This window comes from Lepisma saccharinum, chromosome 22 (genome assembly GCF_977018435.1).
Source record: "Lepisma saccharinum chromosome 22, izLepSacc3.1, whole genome shotgun sequence".
Taxonomy (NCBI): domain Eukaryota; kingdom Metazoa; phylum Arthropoda; class Insecta; order Zygentoma; family Lepismatidae; genus Lepisma; species Lepisma saccharinum.
In genome coordinates, this window is record NC_139250.1 from 1,542,789 (window position 1) to 1,561,709 (window position 18,921).

The 18,921-nt window shown below is 38.3% G+C and overlaps 1 protein-coding gene across 2 annotated transcripts in view; it reads right to left on the minus strand.

The window, feature by feature from the left end:
• LOC146004632 (uncharacterized) overlaps nucleotides 1–16,662 on the minus strand; it is a 43,974-nt gene extending 27,312 nt beyond the window's left edge. Inside the window, exons 1-5 of one of the 2 annotated variants that reach the window (XM_083143527.1) lie at nucleotides 16,269–16,662; nucleotides 11,194–12,011; nucleotides 2,869–3,001; nucleotides 995–1,078; nucleotides 350–504 (exon numbers count right to left, since the gene is read on the minus strand). In XM_083143527.1, the coding sequence (XP_082999653.1) occupies nucleotides 350–504; nucleotides 995–1,078; nucleotides 2,869–3,001; nucleotides 11,194–11,996 (1,175 nt within the window). In that variant the 5' untranslated portion in view covers nucleotides 11,997–12,011; nucleotides 16,269–16,662. Of the gene's footprint in view, nucleotides 1–349; nucleotides 505–994; nucleotides 1,079–2,868; nucleotides 3,002–11,193; nucleotides 12,012–15,958 lie in introns of both variants that reach the window. The other variant, XM_083143526.1, reaches the window with a different exon arrangement.
• Nucleotides 16,663–18,921: the final 2,259 nt, after the last annotated feature.

Genomic DNA, 18,921 nt, shown 5'->3' on the forward strand with positions numbered 1-18,921 from the left:
GGGAATAAGGCCAAGGGGGAGACCAAGATGTCAGTGGAAAGAGCAGACAGCAGAGTGTTAGGAGAAGAGGACAAGATTGGAACACCATGGAAAGAGAGGAATAGTGGAAGACCAGAAGAAAATTGAGAGGCTTGACTTCTATGCAGACCAAGCGAGAGGCAGGAAATGGCGAAGGATGATGATGATGATAAAAAAATAAACATAAAAGGACAGAAGGAAGTGAAAAGTGTTTTGCTTCTCACTTCCTGATTATAGCCGTAGAATGGTTCACGGAATATTTGGGAAGATAAAACATATCGAGTTACTGAATGAATCAAATTGAGATTTCGTATTCAAAACACACACTGACCCCCAGCGATCGACATCATCTTTCAAAATTGGACTAGCAGAGCGAGTGTAGTAATCATTCTCCTTGTCTAGTTCTTCCTGGCCGAGACTCAGGTTCATTTTCTTCTCTTCGAAGTCCATGTCAGTCTCTTTCCGCTTTGTGGCCTTCCTCATCATCTGGAAAAAAAAAAAGAATTCAAAAATATTGCAAATTCTCATTAAATGTAGGGAAAAGAGAATAAGAACTCTCACATTAGGTGAAAATACTCACAGCACAGTGCGTATACCACTAGTCATCACTGTACATACAGTTCAGCTTACAGCCCTACAGAATCTTGGAAAAAATAAATTTAACTGCACACATCTCAATACGGTACTGTTTCATAGGATAAGTGTACCTTTTATTACAATATTCTCCACTTATTATGTAGATAAGCATGGTAATGAATGTACATTGTCAGTAATTATTAACCTACAGTTTAGAGTGGGATTGGAACTACTAATCGCCATCAAAATAAGGTGACGAGGTGGGGTACAGCAAAATGAACATGTTCGTGAAGGAAATTGCAAAATTCACATTGTCAATAATTACTGGAACTACAAAGTAATTTACTGGCATATAAAGACTGGTGGATTCACCAGAAGTTGCCCTACCAAAAATGCATACCTCTTTAGCATGCCTCAACCCCCTCTCCCACGCAGACTCAAACGACTGGCTCTCCTCCTTCGCAGCCGGATAAGGGGAATCCACCTGAAAAAGAGAGATGCAGTCCTCACGTTACAATCACCGTTACGTAAATCAAAAGTAATTGCAAACATGTCCATACTCACACATTTGATACCCGATGGAGGCACACAGTGGTTGAGACTCAAATTGCTCTGTGCCTCCCAACAGGTAATAAAACCAGAACCACTTAATTGCAAAGCGACAACATTACCACTTTGTCATTGAAAAGATCCACAAATGGGGTCATATTGGACTAGGAATAGACATCCCAAACCATATCATCATCCTTCGCGGTTTCTTGCCTCTGGCTGGGTCAGCATAGAATTCAAGCCTCTCCATTTTCTTCTGGTCTTCCACCACCCCTTTCTTTCCACGGTGTTCCAATCTTGTCCTCCTCTCCTAACACTCTCCGCTATCTGCTCTTCTCACTGACATCTTGGTCTCATCCTTGGTCTTATTCCCACTCATTGTGCATTGTAAGCTCTTACTGGTAGTCTTTCTGCATCCATCCTCTTCATGTGTCCGAACCATCTCATTTGTGCCTGATCTATCCTGTCCTGAAGCTTCACCATCCCCACTGTCTGTCGGATCTCCTCGTTCCTTATTCTATCCCTTCTAGTCTTCCCCAATATACTCCTTAAAAATTTCATCCCCACTGCCTGCATCTTTCTTTCGTCTCTCTCTGTCATTGTCCAAGTCTCTGCTCCATATGTAATTATTGGCACATAGTGTGTGTTATATATTACCATCTTGCATTTCATAGGAACATCCCCATTCCATATTAATCTTCGAACACTTTGATATACTCCACCACCCATTTGTCCTCTTCTGTTTACCTCCTCATCTATTCTCCACTAGATATTTGAAACTCTCCACTACCCTCAAATCTATTGGGTCCATCTTTATTCTTGGTACATTTTTGGCTCTGTTTCTTGTTACTATTAGCACCTCACTCTTTTCTGCACTGAATTTCAATCCTGCTCTTCTCATTACCTCATTCCAACTATCAAGCTGTCTCTGTACTACTTCTTCCCTGTCATCAGTGAACAACGGGACCTTCATCTCTTCTTCCCCACCTCTTTGTTAATTACATCCCAATACAAATGATCTGAATTAAAAAATAATCCACATGCCTATTAATATGTACCCACAAAACAGACAACTATGCTGTGACCATCTGCTTGTGCTTCACACAATTCAGACACAAAGACCTGGGTTGAACATAAGGGCGACATAAGAATGCATTTATCAATTCCACAACCTGTACCTCAATGGCCATATAAATGCTATAAGATTTATAAACATTGCAGAGGTTTCAGTAAAAAAATAATGAATAAAAAGGGGACATTCACAATGCCTATGTAAAAAAAGTCACATGACTTGTATAAAATACAATTGGTGGATTTCGATGGAAGATACTCCACAGAAACATAGTATGTATAATAAAGGCTGCTCCTTAACGAACTCGGTAGAGTAAAATTGTAGTGTCTGAGGTTAAGATTTTGTGTTAAGTCCACTTTATGCACAGAAAGCTAATAGAGTCTAAAGCTTAAAATAGCATCCGAACCACTATGTGCATCCACCAGGTATCAAACCTGGTACTCCTTGCTTACAAAGCAATGACGTTACCACTATGCTATCAGAGAGGCCCAAAATTGTAGTATTTTATTTTATAGTTTACATACCTATGCACCTATTGCCATTAAATCTATGGACAAATAAATGAAGGAGTTAAAGATGAGCCGAGTTCAGAACTAATAAGTCACGTGTTGTTATTAAATGTGGACAGGGACTAAATGCAATACGCCACCTACCTCCACAACTTTATCGTATACAGGAGCCCTGTAGTCCACAGGGTACGGAGCTGGACCGTTCACTGGCAACAAAGGTCGTGTGATGTCAAACATGATGTAATTGCCCTTGTCTGTGACACCTGGATGAACAAACCTGCAAGGAAGACAAAATAACAACATTTCAGGGGCAAGAAAGAGCACAGCACACTGCAAGTGGCAACTATTCACAACACAATTCCCTATTCCTATTTCATTTTAAACTAAATGTAAAACCGAACCGTGTACAAGGGTAATCTATCCACTGCAATCCAAATGTTTTTTTACCGGTTATTTGAGAGGGTCCTTTAAAACTTGACACAGAACATCAATATGTTACATTAGTTTTAAGTCAGCTTTATGCTCCGATAGGCTATCAGGGACCGGTGAAAGTGACTCCACTAGAAACTGAACCGAGGATAACTTGATGATAGCAACTGACATTCAAGTGTTGAAACAGATGAGGCCTTACAATGAAGAAACCCCTGAGTGATTACCCCCTCCCCCTAATTTACATGTTGTAAGCAATTAAATTAAGTTTGCAAAATTTAGGCACATGCTACGGCTGCTGCTAATATCCATATTCCAAAACTCATACCAGTACTTGAAAATACTGAGAGCCTGTATTGGCAATACCAAAAATTAAAAGTATTTTCAGCATCTTTGTCATCTTCAGTGTTTCGGCATTCCCAATATACCAATATTTTGACAAGGAATAAATACAACACAATTTACCTAAAACTTGGTGCTATTCAGGGTGTCTAAATGGGAGGATCATAGAATTTGGAGGGGGAGGGCACAAAAATAATTACATCTTGAATATAATAGCTGATAAACAATTAAAAATTTACAGTTTATTTGTTTAACTTCACACAAATATGGGGAGATTTTTATTCCTGTGGGTTAACAGTGGCGATACGAGCAAGTGGATGATTAACAAAATGATGAAACTTACGTAATTATTATAAACAGTATTATTTGTTGCATTTTTGGGTGTGTGAATCCCATCACTTCATTAATGTCATGCAGGATATTACACTTTGGTGCTCTGTTACCCAATATTTAGGGGGAATTTATGCAAAGAGTAATCAGCGAAAGTACAGGTGCAATATTACTATCAGCTTGCAGTGGCAGCAATTAGGGAGTGTGTGGAGCAGTTGTATTCCCCCAATATCCCTTTTTCCCCTGCACTATGCTAAACCTTAGGTACCAAGGGAAACTAAACTGTCCTTGCTCCCCACTTTTGGAACCCAATCGCCTCCCTCGTCAGCCTGCAAAGATAAAGATAAACAAAATGCTCTTGCTCAGTTTGCTGACAGAGGACCATTTTCCTTAGTCGCATAAAATATTTACTGATTGCGAGGCATGCCAAGCTCTACTCTCATCATGAACACAGAAATCTTTAGCTATGGATCTGATGCAACCATGCTCTCTTATGTTTCTAATGGACTGGTAGATTGTATGCCATGTCGTATTTACACAATTAATCTAATCCCCTTTATAATTCAGAAAATCGCTTAGGGAGTTGGGAGATTCAGATTCCAAATGAAAGTGCACATAGGTGTGTAAATAAAACAATAGGTGTGTAAATAAAACAATAAATGGAAACTTTTGTCTAAAATAGTTTTCACAAAAATTTTAACATAAAGGGGGTGGGGTTGAACACTTCTGGTCCTACTGTAAGTTACTTGAAGGGGAAAATCTTGTAATGAGTAAATTATTAAAACTATGTATGAGTGTCTTGAGATCTCAGTTTTTCAGTACAGAACTACCGTGTGTTCATTTCGATCTTCAGCCGAGAGATCGGGAGAAGCGTGGCGGGCGGCGCGGACGGAGATGCCGACATTTGCAGCCTGTAATGCCTGCTTATTTTTATGGACATATGCAGACATTTATATAAATATTGCAAAACGAGCACTAACCTGTGTTATAAGAGTACGGTTTTAATTTTTGTACCTTAGTGGCTGTATGTGCTGATGATTTTGACACGCCCATCTCCTGTGAAACACGGCATAGAGGTTTGTTTGGAGAACGTTCTAATGCTGCACCAATTTCATCAAGTTTTGCTTCGGTTAGAATCCTTCGTTTTTGCTTAGGTGTTTTAAAATTTAACGATCCAGTTTATCGTAATTTAAGGACAAGGTGTCTAACCATATCTCTATGTGGAGGTGAAACGCCTGGGAATTTCTGTACAAATTGCCTACACACATCTCGACACGAGTCTGTTTTCACGCAAGTGTCATACATAAAAATTCTTTGTTCTAACGTGAACCTTGCAGCTAGCATTCCAATCGTCTCACTGACACAACACACATACGCATTGCAATAACACAAACAAGTAACGGCAAGTAACCAAGAATAACACTCTTGCACACAGTACGAAATTAACACGCTCTTGGTTTACATTGCTCGCCTGTCTTCATCTAGTCGCGAAGGAACAAAAAAACTCAAGCTCGGATATTTCGGATTGCAAGGAAGCTCACGAAAACCATTCACTTTTAACGGTTTCGTTTGCAGCGTAATCTTGATACAGTGATGCACATTCGAAACCTCCAAACGATCCCCATCGACACAAAACTCTTTCAAGGATATAAACTTAAGCAGGACGTTACTGGTCAAAACTATGATTAAAATGTTTTATTATCTGTGGCTCTTAACATCGTTTCTAAAGCATATTTATTTGTGTGATGAATTACAGAAGAACTTTTGCGTGTTAAAACACAGGTTAGTGCTCGTTTTGCAATATTTATATAAATGTCTGCATATGCCCATAAAAATAAGCGGGCATTACAGGCCGCAAATGTCGGCATCTCCGTCAGCCCCGCCCACCACGCTTCTTCCGATCTCTCGGCTGAAGATCGAAATGAACGCACAGTATATTGCAAGGAACATAACATGGTGTCTGATACACATGTGTGCGTGTGTATTTTACAACAGTGTCTAAAATCAGCTATCATCAGTTGCAAAATGTGACTGTAATGTTAGAGTATTTTTTCCTGATGAAAGAGCATTGAATGTTCAATGTTTTCTGTTAATGGTCAATTTCATTTTCTTTTTACCAATTTGGTAATAATACTAACATAGGATGTCTAACTTGGAAGTATCACTAAATCTGTATTAGCCCCGTCTAGTTGGCTGCACTTTGACACTTGGTGCAGTGCAGGTGTGTCCAGTGTCTGGGTGGTGCAAGGAAATGACGTTAAACCAACTAGATGGGAAGCGGTGTTCAAGTTCAGAAGTTTCAACAAATGCCTGTTTGCTGCTTTAATTTTAATGCACATATGCAAAGCTGTCTTTAAATATCCATAAAACTTCCGCTTTCGTCCAGTTCTTCTCACGTGAGGGCATTCGACATTTGAAGATGCCGACATTCAATAGTTGTTACAGACTTAAAAAGCATACACTGAGTCAATAATTAAACAGTGTTTACCTTCAGGTGCAAAGTTTTGATTGTTGTGTTCTTTGATGTACACGGTGCCGCTTTTGTCGGCATAGTATTCAACATGCAATCCTGGCAAATTTTCTATGGTTAACATTGCTGTTTACCTCGCCAATTATTTATAGAGCAGGGCATTATTGTTCATTGTTTTTTATTTTTACTACCTTTTATGTACTTTGCATATCTGCAAAGCTGCACGTTCAGCTTCCTTTTCAGAACGAGACATGTCTGTGTTGGAGCATACAGCGCTCTTCGATTATGCTATTATTTTCTCGTTCTTTTTTTGATTTTGTGAACTAGCAATGGATCATCACACACATGGGAAGGAACTGAAAAATAAGACTCATGGCTGATGAAAGAAGGTCATTGATCTGAAGTTTAGGCTTCAGTCTGAACCTGACATTGGTGCAACTGGCAATGTTGTTGTAAGATTGGCAAAGAAATACCAAATTATAAATTGTACTTTGATCGTTTTTACACTTCAATGGACCTTGCAATATACCTTCATAAAAGAGGAATTAAGTGTGTAGGCTCTATTCAGAGAAACAGAATACCACACCATAAATTTCTAAAGGACGAAGATATGAAGAAGCATCCTCGTTGGTTCTATTAGGAGTTATGTGCAAATGTTGATTCTGTAGAGATCTCCACAGGATAATAGCAATGTTGAATTGCTTTCAACATTCATTGGTGAAGAACCCACAGGTCCAATGTCCAACAGTTGTATCTGTTTACAACAAGCACATGGGAAATGTTGATCTCCGTATCAAAATGAAATCTCGAAAGTGGAACTTTTGATTATTTTATCACCGTGTGGACATTACAATTATAAATGCTTGGACTTTGCAACAGAAAGTCCATTCTAAAGCAAATGGCAATACTCTGACACGAAAGCAATTCAGAGTCGAATTAGCAAACACTCTGTGCAGAATTGGACGAAGAGTCAAAAAAGAGGTAGACCAAGAAGTACTGACATTGGTGATGAACGGCGTGTCAAATACAAAGTAACTCTACTAAGTAAAGACATTAGAAAGGACTTGCATGGTCACTGGCCTCAATGGAAAGAGATAAGGACAACTTGTAAATACAGTAACTCCAGAGGATATACATATGTAGCCTGTGAAAAGTGTAAGGTTAATTTATGCTTCAACAAAGAAAAAAAACAGCTTTAAGGCTTTCCATGAGTAGTGAGCAGGGTTTAATATGTCCGGACAGAATAGTGTATGTAGTGAATTTTATCGATATATGTAATAATTATGTTATTTTACACCACATGTTGAACTGCAATGTATATGCAAAAGTAACTTAAATGTGCAGCTTTGCACATATGCAAAGTTCAATAAAATGTCAATAAAACATTAAATTTACAACATATAATTTTTCACCTATTTTTTCCAGTGATTCCAACATCACAAAAATTAAGAGCTTAATGCAAAAAATAGCGCATTTAAGGGTTAAAAGGTCATTTGATTAGTTAGCACGCACCACGTGACCATACACCAAACATGCACAGGTCCAGAAGGTAGTGCAGACACCAAATACACTACTTGCAAATCAACGAAACAGATGACTCTGTCTTGCACCGTGCAACCAACTAGATGCTTCGGTGCAAAGAGAGTCAAAAAAGGTAAAGGTAAAGTGTTCCCCTGTGCATAGCACCATGCCATGAAGGCGTATAGGGGGTGTGGGGGTAACGCCCCACACTTTCTCGATCCGGTCGTGCGTGGGGGTGATGTGATCAGCATCACGCCCCCGAGTCAAAACGAGTTAAATAGTGCAGCCAACCAGACGTGGCTATTTTAAGCATGGTCACCCATTGGAGTGATGTGGATCAGCATTCCAAAGTGTTACGTAGATGCTTGTCAACGTGGAAGTGATGGGATGGGGTATTTTTTAATAAACATTGACTGCATTGTGTTTTATTATTTGCGTCCCAGCAGCTCATTTGTTCTATGCATACAATGGATTTGACGTTGAAATGCTACGCATTAGTTACCAAATGGAATCTAGATGTCAAATTCGAGTTTCAAATCATGGGCCCCAATTCAGATTGTTCAATTCTAAATTAATCACAGACAACATTGTTAAGACTTGTTTGCATGGTAATAAGAGATTAATATGCCGACCGAGGCAAAATTTATTGTATAAAAAATATACACTAAAAACATAATGTTTTAACAGGGTCTTCTTCAGACGAAGATTCGCAATAATCTTGCGATCTAAGATTATTCCTATACCTAACCTAACCATGTTGTGATCTAAGATTATTGCGAATCTTAGTCTGAAGAAGATCCTGTTAAAACATTATGTTTTTAGTGTATATTTTTTATACAATAAATTTTGCCCTGGTGAGCATTTTGATGTTTTAAGTACACAAGCTTTTATGTCTGTTGAGGTTAGCGATTATGTAGTTGTGCATATTGCCTGGAGAACGATTTTCCCTTCCAATATAATAAGTTGCCATCTACTTCACGAGGTGAACAGGGTTTATGTTGCTAAATGCTTTCTTGTTCGGTTAGGTTTAGGGCACTTAGCATTAAAATAACATCCCCTAATGTTTTCAATCATTGATCACATAGCATCTGGTGTCAAGCACAAAACACCCTTAAAGCCTGGCATGAAAATTTGCTGAAGCTGTCTCTGAGATGATCAGAAACCAAAACCAGCTCACGTAAGCTACTTCTCAAATCATAATTTCTGTGGTAAATAATACTCGGTAAAGTTTTAAACTGTTCTAATTACTAGGGACGTTCAACATACAAGTTTTCCTGTGCTATAAAATATTGTATAAAGCGATGCCATTAAAAAGAAGCGCATGGTTGACAAGCACCATCCTTCGTCTACAAGGAACAACGACCGATTCCTTACGAGATGTGAAGGCGCATGCGCTCAAGGGCGAAAAGTAAATGCGTGTTCGGAAAACGTGGGCTCGCGTCATAAGGGAGTTCCGAAGCACGGATGCTAAGGGTGTTCTGCTTATGGACTTTTTGGAACGAGGAAGAACAATTAATGCCGACCGTTGTTGTCAAACATTGGATAAACTGAAAAATGCAATTCGACATAAGCGACCAGGTCTCCTGTCAGCTGGTGTCATTCTCGTTGACGACGACGCTCGCCCCCCAATCAGCAATGCAAACACGACACAGAATGGTGGTGGGAACGGCTGCCCCACCCTCCGTACAGGCCCGATTTAGCACCAAGTGATTTCCATCCTTTCCGGTGTTAAAGTATGAATTGCAAGGTTACCGTTTCGAAACAGATGAAGAAGTGAAGCGGAATGTGAGAATAGGGCTCAATAGCCAGAGCCCTGATTTTCTTGCAAAGGGTATGGACAAATTGGTGCAACGGTGGGACAAATGCCTGAATCTCTATGGGGATTATGTGGAGAAGTGAGGAAGGATCCTCCTACACATGTATGTATAGTTTTCTAATGTATCTTTAAAATAACATTTTTTAGAGCATACGGAAACTTATATATTGAACGACCCACGTAGTTTCTCCAATCTTCGAACTTCCACAATTGTTACCACCATTCTAGAGCATTCATGTAAAACTTGCGAAAAATTATTAAACATTCTACTAACAAACTAACAAATTGTTATACGTGTGTCAGAAGATGCACACATGGGTAGTACATGACAATTATATACACATAGTGTCAGCTTTTTGTGGTTTACCAGGATACTGATAAAAATTATGCACCCTTTCTTATGCGAGAGACAGAAAAAGAGGGACAGAATAAGCAGGAGGAAAAGAGCCATTCAGGGTAGCCACACTAGGACCATGATAAAATTCAAGTCAAAGTTTTGAAGAACTTTCCAAAAATTCAAGCAGATGTTTTCTCTATTCAACCTTATGTATATTACCACCTCTCACCACCCACACACATAGACACACAAATATACCAACAATATACAGGATGTGTCCTCTAGGTAGGACTGTGGGAGGGAGACTGGCAGTTGTTAGAGCCATGGGTTGTTATTATTATTTTTATATTATAAAGGGTGTGTGCAATTCCAATGTATCAAAAAATTATAATTCAATTCAATCGAACGGTACATGTATCTAATTTAAGGTGCGGGGTTTACATTTGACATTTCACATACTCTGGCACGAAACAAAAAAGTCACAAAATCTACGAAATATTGTTAATTGTACAAGAATTTCGAATTTACTTCAAGATATCTTATCGGCTCAAGTTCCTATTGTTTTATTGCGATTTCATCATGCTACGAATGCAATTTTTACATGGTTCGATTTTGATTTATGTCTGTTAACACATGCTGCGGAGTTTTAGCGATTATTTAAAGTTTTGTTCAATATATGCTTTCATGGTTAGGTTAGGTTTGGTTCCTTTAGCATTAAAATAAAGTCCTTAAATGCATTCTACTAAGGTTCCGATTCACTTCTACATTCATTCCCATGCTTCTACGATACTTACTGTCACTTGTCGACGGAGTACTTAAGGAAGTGCGTAAGGTAATTTTCAAGTTGTTTCTTAAACATAAATAACTTATCTTGATTCCAAACAGTGCTCATTACTTTAAATAAGGTTCAAATTTTGTGTGACAATGATTTCCAAAATTCTACGATAATTAGTCTTTGTGCTAGGAGAAATTATAAAACAATCGGAACCATTACCTTCCACACAGCTCTTTCTTTTGTTTTGCTTCCTCGATAAAAATAAAGTCTAAACTGTGAAAAACTTGCCTCGGGACATTAATAAGTATACATTCAATGGAATTTGGATTAATAGAAGTCGCAATTTGTCATGTTGACGGAGAAAAATTAAAGCAGAATTCACACAATTCCCCGTGAGTATGCACCCTGCTATTCTACACTATTCTAACACGCATACTTCAAAATCCTACCTGCAACTGGATCCCCACGTGCACTGTCCCCTATTGTAAAACCTGCAAATAGGTTTTGGTTCAGGCGACGAAGGCTTCCCATCTTCGTCCTCGGTAATTTCACCTTCCTCCAGATCTTCACCATCTTTCAGTTCACCCTCACTGTTTTCGTCCTTCTCGTCTCTGCTCCTGTCCTCGCACTCCCCCTCCTCCCTCTCGTCAGTCAGGTCCTTCAACTGCTCCACGCCCTCGTCGGCCTCAAAGTCCAGTTCGAGCTCCCTCATGAGCAATGTGTCGACGTGAGAGTCTTTCCGAACCACCTCGCCTTTCATGTCGTTCCTCTGCCTCTTCGTTGTGTCATTTCTTTCGGCACTTGTCTTTCTTTCATCTTCCGATGCTCCCTCCAAACTGTCCGGCACCCCACGGCTATCGAGGTCCGACACGTCCGACAAGCCACCGTCATTTTTACTGGATGGTTCGTCTGGCACTTTTGAATCGTCACCACCTTTGCTCTCCTCATCACTTATCTCCCCTTCCTCCCCATTGAGGGCTCCCTTTTTGTTCTTATTCCGTGAATGGTTGCTTGAGGTGGACGAGGAAGATGACTTCGACGATAACGAACCATCGCTGTCCGAGTCCTCGTCACTGGATGCGGAACGTCGATGATCAGATCCCGGATTTCCATTTTCCACCTTCACCTTCACGTCAACCTCACCCTCGCTGTCTGAATCTGGCCCGTTCTTCACTTCTGGCACCGATTCTACTTCACTCTGCACTTCCTCTTTAATTTCCGAGGCCACATCCATCGAATTGTCAGAGTCCATGATGGGAATGTTGCCCTGAAACACAAAATAAAAAATAGTCATTAAAATTCAGAACATCTCATCATACTATCCCTCTGTTAAGTTTCTTTTTCTCAATTGGGCCATTCCAAAACAAATCAACGCAATTTTTACACATAACCTACTTTGCCAGTTTGAATTTTGATGGGAGATTGACAAGTTTACATCTACCGTTGAAAAATTTAAAATCTTCATATCATATGTTACTTTACCCAGGCTAGGTTAACTCCCAGCCTCTATTCACAGTGAATAGTGTCAGTCACGTAGCTAGAAATTAATTTGCCTGGGGAGGAGACAACCAAGTGTCTCAATAATAATAAAATATAATTAAAATTAATTTAATATGTAAATGAATTAATATTGTATTATTATTACATGAATATGTAAAAAGATGATAAAAGAATAGCGATATAACAGCATGTATTCCTTATCTAGCTTATCAAAATTTGTATAAAACAACTGCCTTGGCAAGGAAATCAATGTCAAATAGATAAAGAATTGAAAATTTATTGAATAATAAAAAAAAGGAGTTATATCAAATTCGCAAAAAGTAAAGTTCCTGATTAATATTTTATGCATTTATATCATTAGTAAAATAGTGTGCATAACTCCTTGAAACTGTCCTTCAAAGCTATATGATTCCAATTGTTTGCCTTCCAATAAGTTAGCAGGAAAAAATAACCATCCACTATGTAACAAATGCTAAACAATTGATTATATAATTTTAGTACTTGTTAAGTCTTTGAGGGGAAGGGGGTTTGCACCCATCGCACCCTCCCCCTAAATACATCCTTGCAGAGCGGTATTTTTGACAAAATCCTGTTTAGTTTTTGATGAACAGGTGAGAACTGTTTTGCCTAGTTCCTTTAATTAATTAATTAAATATACTCATAGTATCATAATTTCTAAACAAAAGCAACCTGCTGGCTGCTTAAGGGAGGGCGGTTTCTTAAGGTTGCCTATTGTTGCCCAAACAGGGGAACACTGATAGGCCTAACCAGCTGTTTGACTGCGAGTTTCTTGGTAGATAAACACAGCAACAGAAGGTCACTGCTATAAATATAAAGTCCCAACTTGAAGCCCCTTTGTGGGCTTTCAAATAATGTGCAACAAAACAGAGTTTGAAATTTTAAAAAAATTCAAAATCAATTTTACTTTTCTATTTTGAAAACATTCTCAAACATAGTGTTTATATATCATATCACAGCCCATAAAAAGACCTCAAATTCTAGCTCAATTATGTGAACTTCAAATGCAATTTTAATAAAGGATGTTTGCATTTTTTTTTGTTAAATTTATCAACTTCAAAAGAAGTTGACATAGCAACCTAAGATTTGCAAATTTTCCTTTTCCTTAGTCTATTACAATCTGAAAAGATTAAGCCGAAGAGTGTATTAACTTGTTGTGGAATGACTCGAAGAATTATCACGTTAATTAAACAATATAATTTAGAGTGTCTTCAAAACAGACCTCAGCAGGAATTTACAATACCAGATCCTTCTGTAATTTCTATGCTACTGCTTATACTCATGAAATAATTAGTCGCGATCATTTATCTGAGGTAAACATGTTGGGGTGAGGTGTAGAAATTGTTCATTAACATGCAGAAGTTGTAAAATGAGCTTTTTCTATTCTCGCAATAATTCTCCGTATACAAGTATGGGAAAAAATATTTGTTGATATGAACAATTGACGTTTGCTGTCTACGCTGCCTACAGCATTGCCACACTGTTGATTTCATACTTTGAGAGCATGGTGGAAGAGAACAGTAAGAAGTTGTTGATTACAGGCAAGTTTGGCAACAATGCATCAATCGTAAAATTGCAGGATACGAAAATAATGAGCAATTGTGCATGTCTGTTCCGATCACGGACGGACCACTCAATTTCGCAAATTCTTCACGTGACCCCCAAATTTTAACTTGAAATTCGTTATTAGGAGGCCTCAATCAGTGAGTATGCGAAATATTACAAAAATCAGGGGGGCGGTATTGTAAATTCGCTCCAAGGCCTCTTCAACCTTCATGATATTAAGTACATAATAAACCATACAGAACACTCCATACACTTCACATTACAATAATTGTAAAATATACCCTCACCTTGTAAGATTTCTGGTGTACTGTTGTGAACTAAAGGTGGAGCTAGCTTTTGAACTATTTTCAACTGCACATGGAAATGAACTGGCCTGTTACACTGATGTGCACATTCTTTAGTTGTTGGTGTGTATTTGTTTTTGTGCAGGCACCCAGTACTTTTCTTCTTTCGGTACACATGGAGTTGGAATAGCAGGTGTATCACTACCCAAGTAACCACCACCGTTGGACCCACGTCAGTTTTTACACGGGAAAGGTTGGCTTTATGTTGGTTGGCAAATTTACGTTGGTCTTATGTTGTGTCAACGTTTGTCTAACCATGGAAACGTGAGTCAAAATCAGTTTTATAAACAACTTTTTAATGCTAAGACAACTTTCAGGAGAATGCTGAAAATTCTAGTGTAAAATAAGTGACATGTAACAGTGTTTCTTTTCGAATATTTCAGTAACAGCACATACTGGAAATATAATATATTTTAATGAAAGTAGAAGCTATTTTTAACTTGCAGTCACTCACCAGTCTTTTGTCAGCCGCCATGGATGAAAGATGTGTTGGGAATTGCTTACTGTTTGTCTCATTTGCTGTAGTAGAACAAGAACATTCTTACAGGTATTATTGTGAAGGTGGTTAACCAATGTTATGAGCAGACTAAATTCCATGAATGGTGGAAAACTAAGTAAACGTTAGAAGGTTCTTTGGCTACCACTTGAAGGTATGATGCCTTGACAACAATGACACCATGTGACTGAGAAAGTGCTGTGTATTTTTTTATTTTCATAAATAACTTGAACTAGTGTTTACATTTGGCCTCAATAAATTATGTGTCTATCAGAAAACTAACCTATCCATTCTTTAGTTTTCAGTACGTTGGAACCATGGCCAAAATTACAGTTTGCCAATGGTAGGTTTTTGCGTTGGGCCAACCATTTTCAGTACGGTTTTTCTTGTATGCACGTATTGCTTGCATTCTAGAATTATTTATCTTGTAGTCTACGGTTATTACAAGCATTTAGTTTAGGTTTGGTTTGATTTGGTGTTTTAAGTCCACTTTATGCGCAGTAAGGCTAATCGGGACTGGACCTACAGTTTAAAGTGGATTCCGAACCACTTGTGCCTCCACCGGGTATCTAACGCATTTAGTTTAGTTAAACTAAAAATAAATGCCTGATGAAGGGAGCGTGTGATCTCTTAAAACGTCACAACGAAAAACTGTGTTTTTATGCTTGTAATAACCGTAGACTACAAGAGAAATAATTTTCAGTATGGTCGGCCTAATCACTTTTGGTTACTTGGGTATGGACTGCTACTCACAATGTATCATGTGATGTAGGTATGAAGGGGTATTACATTCCTAAATGCTTCTGTTGTTAGGTTAGGCAGACCAGGTTTAAACAACAAACTGCAACATTAATCCTTATGATTTACGAATAATCACAGCTTGTATAACTATGATGACATCATGCTTAAAACGTAAGTAATAAGCGTGGTACAATCCCAAATGTTCCCAGAAAAGTGAAATGAGCTCTGTTTGCTTCTATACCTACTATTGTATTTCTTGAGCAGAAAGAAATGGCAAGAAAAGACTCCTCACGTACGTACATTATTGCTTTAATAAAATAACACTTCTTCTAAATTCTTAACGAGTGGTATCTTTTACCGCATCGTACAAAACACAACTTACCTCAAAACCATATGTTCAAACCATTTAAAACGTGGTTTATCTTTAGGAAATGCCGATATACAGTCTACCTAGTAAGAGCTTCGTCCCTAATTTTCTATCCATCTTTATATTTGCTTGAGCGTGCGCTGGTGATGAATTCTTTTAAATTAAAGACAGAGGCGTCTTACCTTGAATTGAAGAAAAAAGTCGGGCAGTGGATTGACACATCCTTGCTACAACTTTTCCACATTTAAAAGGTGTAAATTTGATGTCGTTTTATCTTCCAAAAAACAGCTCGAAATGTACAATGAGCACGCGATAATGTTTCCGTCATACATGATAAGTACGAAACGTTTAACACAACACCATTTCAAGTCAGAAAGTCTTTTCACATTTCTGTTACTTGCGTTATGACCTCTTTAGTACAGAGACTCAACCGGCAGCCCTACAGGTACCGATGCACTTCGAGTCTTCAAATGCCGATATTTTAGTCCTTACCTTGAAGAGCAATTCGGTGACACGATACAACGTAACTTTAATTAACTCGCGCCATACATAAATGCCAGTGGATTATATCTCTCTACTTCTTATGTAGGAACGTTCAGTCCACATAACATTCAGCCATTCTACTCAATCACTATTGGCTTCCTTTTGTTGCATCTCCATTGGTCAAAAGGTTGATGGCCACTCATAGATATCTAGTACCAGACCGGAAAGCACAAGACAATAACATAAAAGTTACAAAATAAAATGCAAGGTGATCTTTATGAGGCCTATGAGTGCACTATTTTTTACTAGTTAAGTCGCAATGTGAATTATCACATTTCCTTATCGCGTCCTACAAGAAAATAGAAAGCAAACTAGATACGTAAACACAAATATTCCGGTCTAGAAGTAGATTTCTGTGGTGTGACAATTACCCATCATGCAATGCCGCAAACAAACGTTTTAAAATGACGAATGCATCCCGCTTTCGCATTCTTATTCTTACTAATTGTCCCAGACTGACGTAAAGTCAAGTCCCAGCGTAAAAAGAAAGGGAGAAAATTATCTCTAGTTCAGATAGCTCCCTATGATGGGGCAAAAATAATAAAAAAAGAAATATTGATTTCAGTATTTGAACGTGTATCATACCAAGGCAATTTTCCCCAGCAGTGTGTTAATTATCTTCAGTTTCGCCCGTCCCCGATGGTGGCGTTGGAATAACGATATTAAATTCAGTCTTACAATGTTTTCCCTTACGGCGAATTATCTTTAATTCAGACCATTCCCGATGGTGGCGTATATAATTAATTCTCCTAATTAATTGATTTGGTGTTTTAAGTCCACTTTATGCACAGTAAGGGTAATGGGGACTAGACCCACAGTTTGATTGATTTGTTGTTTTCAGGGACGGCGCCAGGGGTGGGCACGGGTGGGCAAGCGCCCACCCAAAAATTCCTGTGCCCACCCGATTGCCCACCCAATCAAATTCAATAAGTACATATACTTGGAGATATATGAATAATTCGATAAATAAGTGTATTCTGGTGTTCATAACATGTATATTTTACTTGTGAATGTTATCTATGCTGGAAATATTCACATATTATCAACCCATAAAAGTCAATTTTGTCATTAGAAAGTGAAAGTAATTACTAGAGCTATTGAAACGAAAACTGTGATCAAATGAATACTTCCATGATTAAAAACAGTTAGTAGGCTTAGGAGGCTCAAAATTATGGAGGGTATGATCAAGATTAGATCAGAACTTACGGTGAACTTGAGGACTGCAGTTCCAGGCCTCCACATAAGGATATAAATCCCGGCCTGGGTATGGTTAAAATAATCTCTAAATAAACAAATAAAATCATCATCTTAGCGTTACTTCCTCCGGCAACACAATACATTATTTTGACAGAATAATTTAATCAAGAAGACTTAGATGGGCAGGCCATGTGACACGAGTGGTAGAGGAAAAAAAATAGTTTACAGGATTCTTGTTGGGAAACCTGATGGTAAGAGACCATTAGGAAGGCCAAGACGAGGATGGAGGGATAAAGTTGAGATGGACCTAAAAGAAATCGGCAAGGATCAAAAAGATTGGATTGATCTTGCCCCGAATAGGGACAGATGGAAGGCTTCTGTTGCTGAAGCCATAAACCTAGAGAGTATAATATAGTTTTAATTAGCTCTGCATTCAAATTCCAGAAGTGTCCCTTTTTTTATTTCATTACAATTTTTATATACCTGTTATCTTCAAATATCAATATGGTACGCGAAATATCAACTTTATATTCATTCTACTAATAAGAAGGAATCACAATAATCACTACAATACTGCAGTGAATACATTTTAATAAACCAGTTATGTATGGAAAAAAGCTACAGAATTATTCAATTGCTAATGAGTGGCTTATCCTATTTAGAAATCCTCGTTCCATACATAAATTTTGCCACATGAATCAGCCGAAAATGTCAACAGAATTTGTAGATGCAGCTGAAGTAAAGAAAAAAGTTATGTCACGATGTATCAAGAAGATGATTTTATTAGTTTGTTTTTAAATCCACTTTTATGCTCAGATAGGCTAATCGGGACTAAACCTACAGTTTAACGTGGAACCAGTGTGCATTGTGCTTCCACCAGAGGAGGGGGGAGTCGAACACAGGACGTCTTCATTATAATGCGACAGCGTTATGCCTTTGGGGAAAAATATACAGAAAGAATTCGCACCAAACGTGGCGTTTTATCACCACAGAAGATGCGTCCATTTTAGGAGGGTGATTGCCTGAGACAAATATTTGAGACTTTTGGAAAACAACATCATTGTTCACGGAATTAGCTGGCTTGACTTGATCCACTAATGAAACGCTGTGCAATTGAAACTACCATCTCAACTTTCTAAGAGGTATGAACGAATGCAACTACATTTTTGGAAGAGTAAGTTGTGGTTGATTTGTTATATTTAACCTTTAAACAGCCGAGCCGGTTTTCGGAAGTAACCCCTCTCTCGCCGCGGCCTTCGCGCGCGATTTTTAAATTTTTACACTTATTTCAGAAAAACTTTATATCTCGGAGACTATTATTTGAGCAATCTACTTCGGATAACTTTTGTTTGAAAACAAAAACATCGGAGCACGCGACCGTGTACAATTTAGAAAGCCCAAGTGA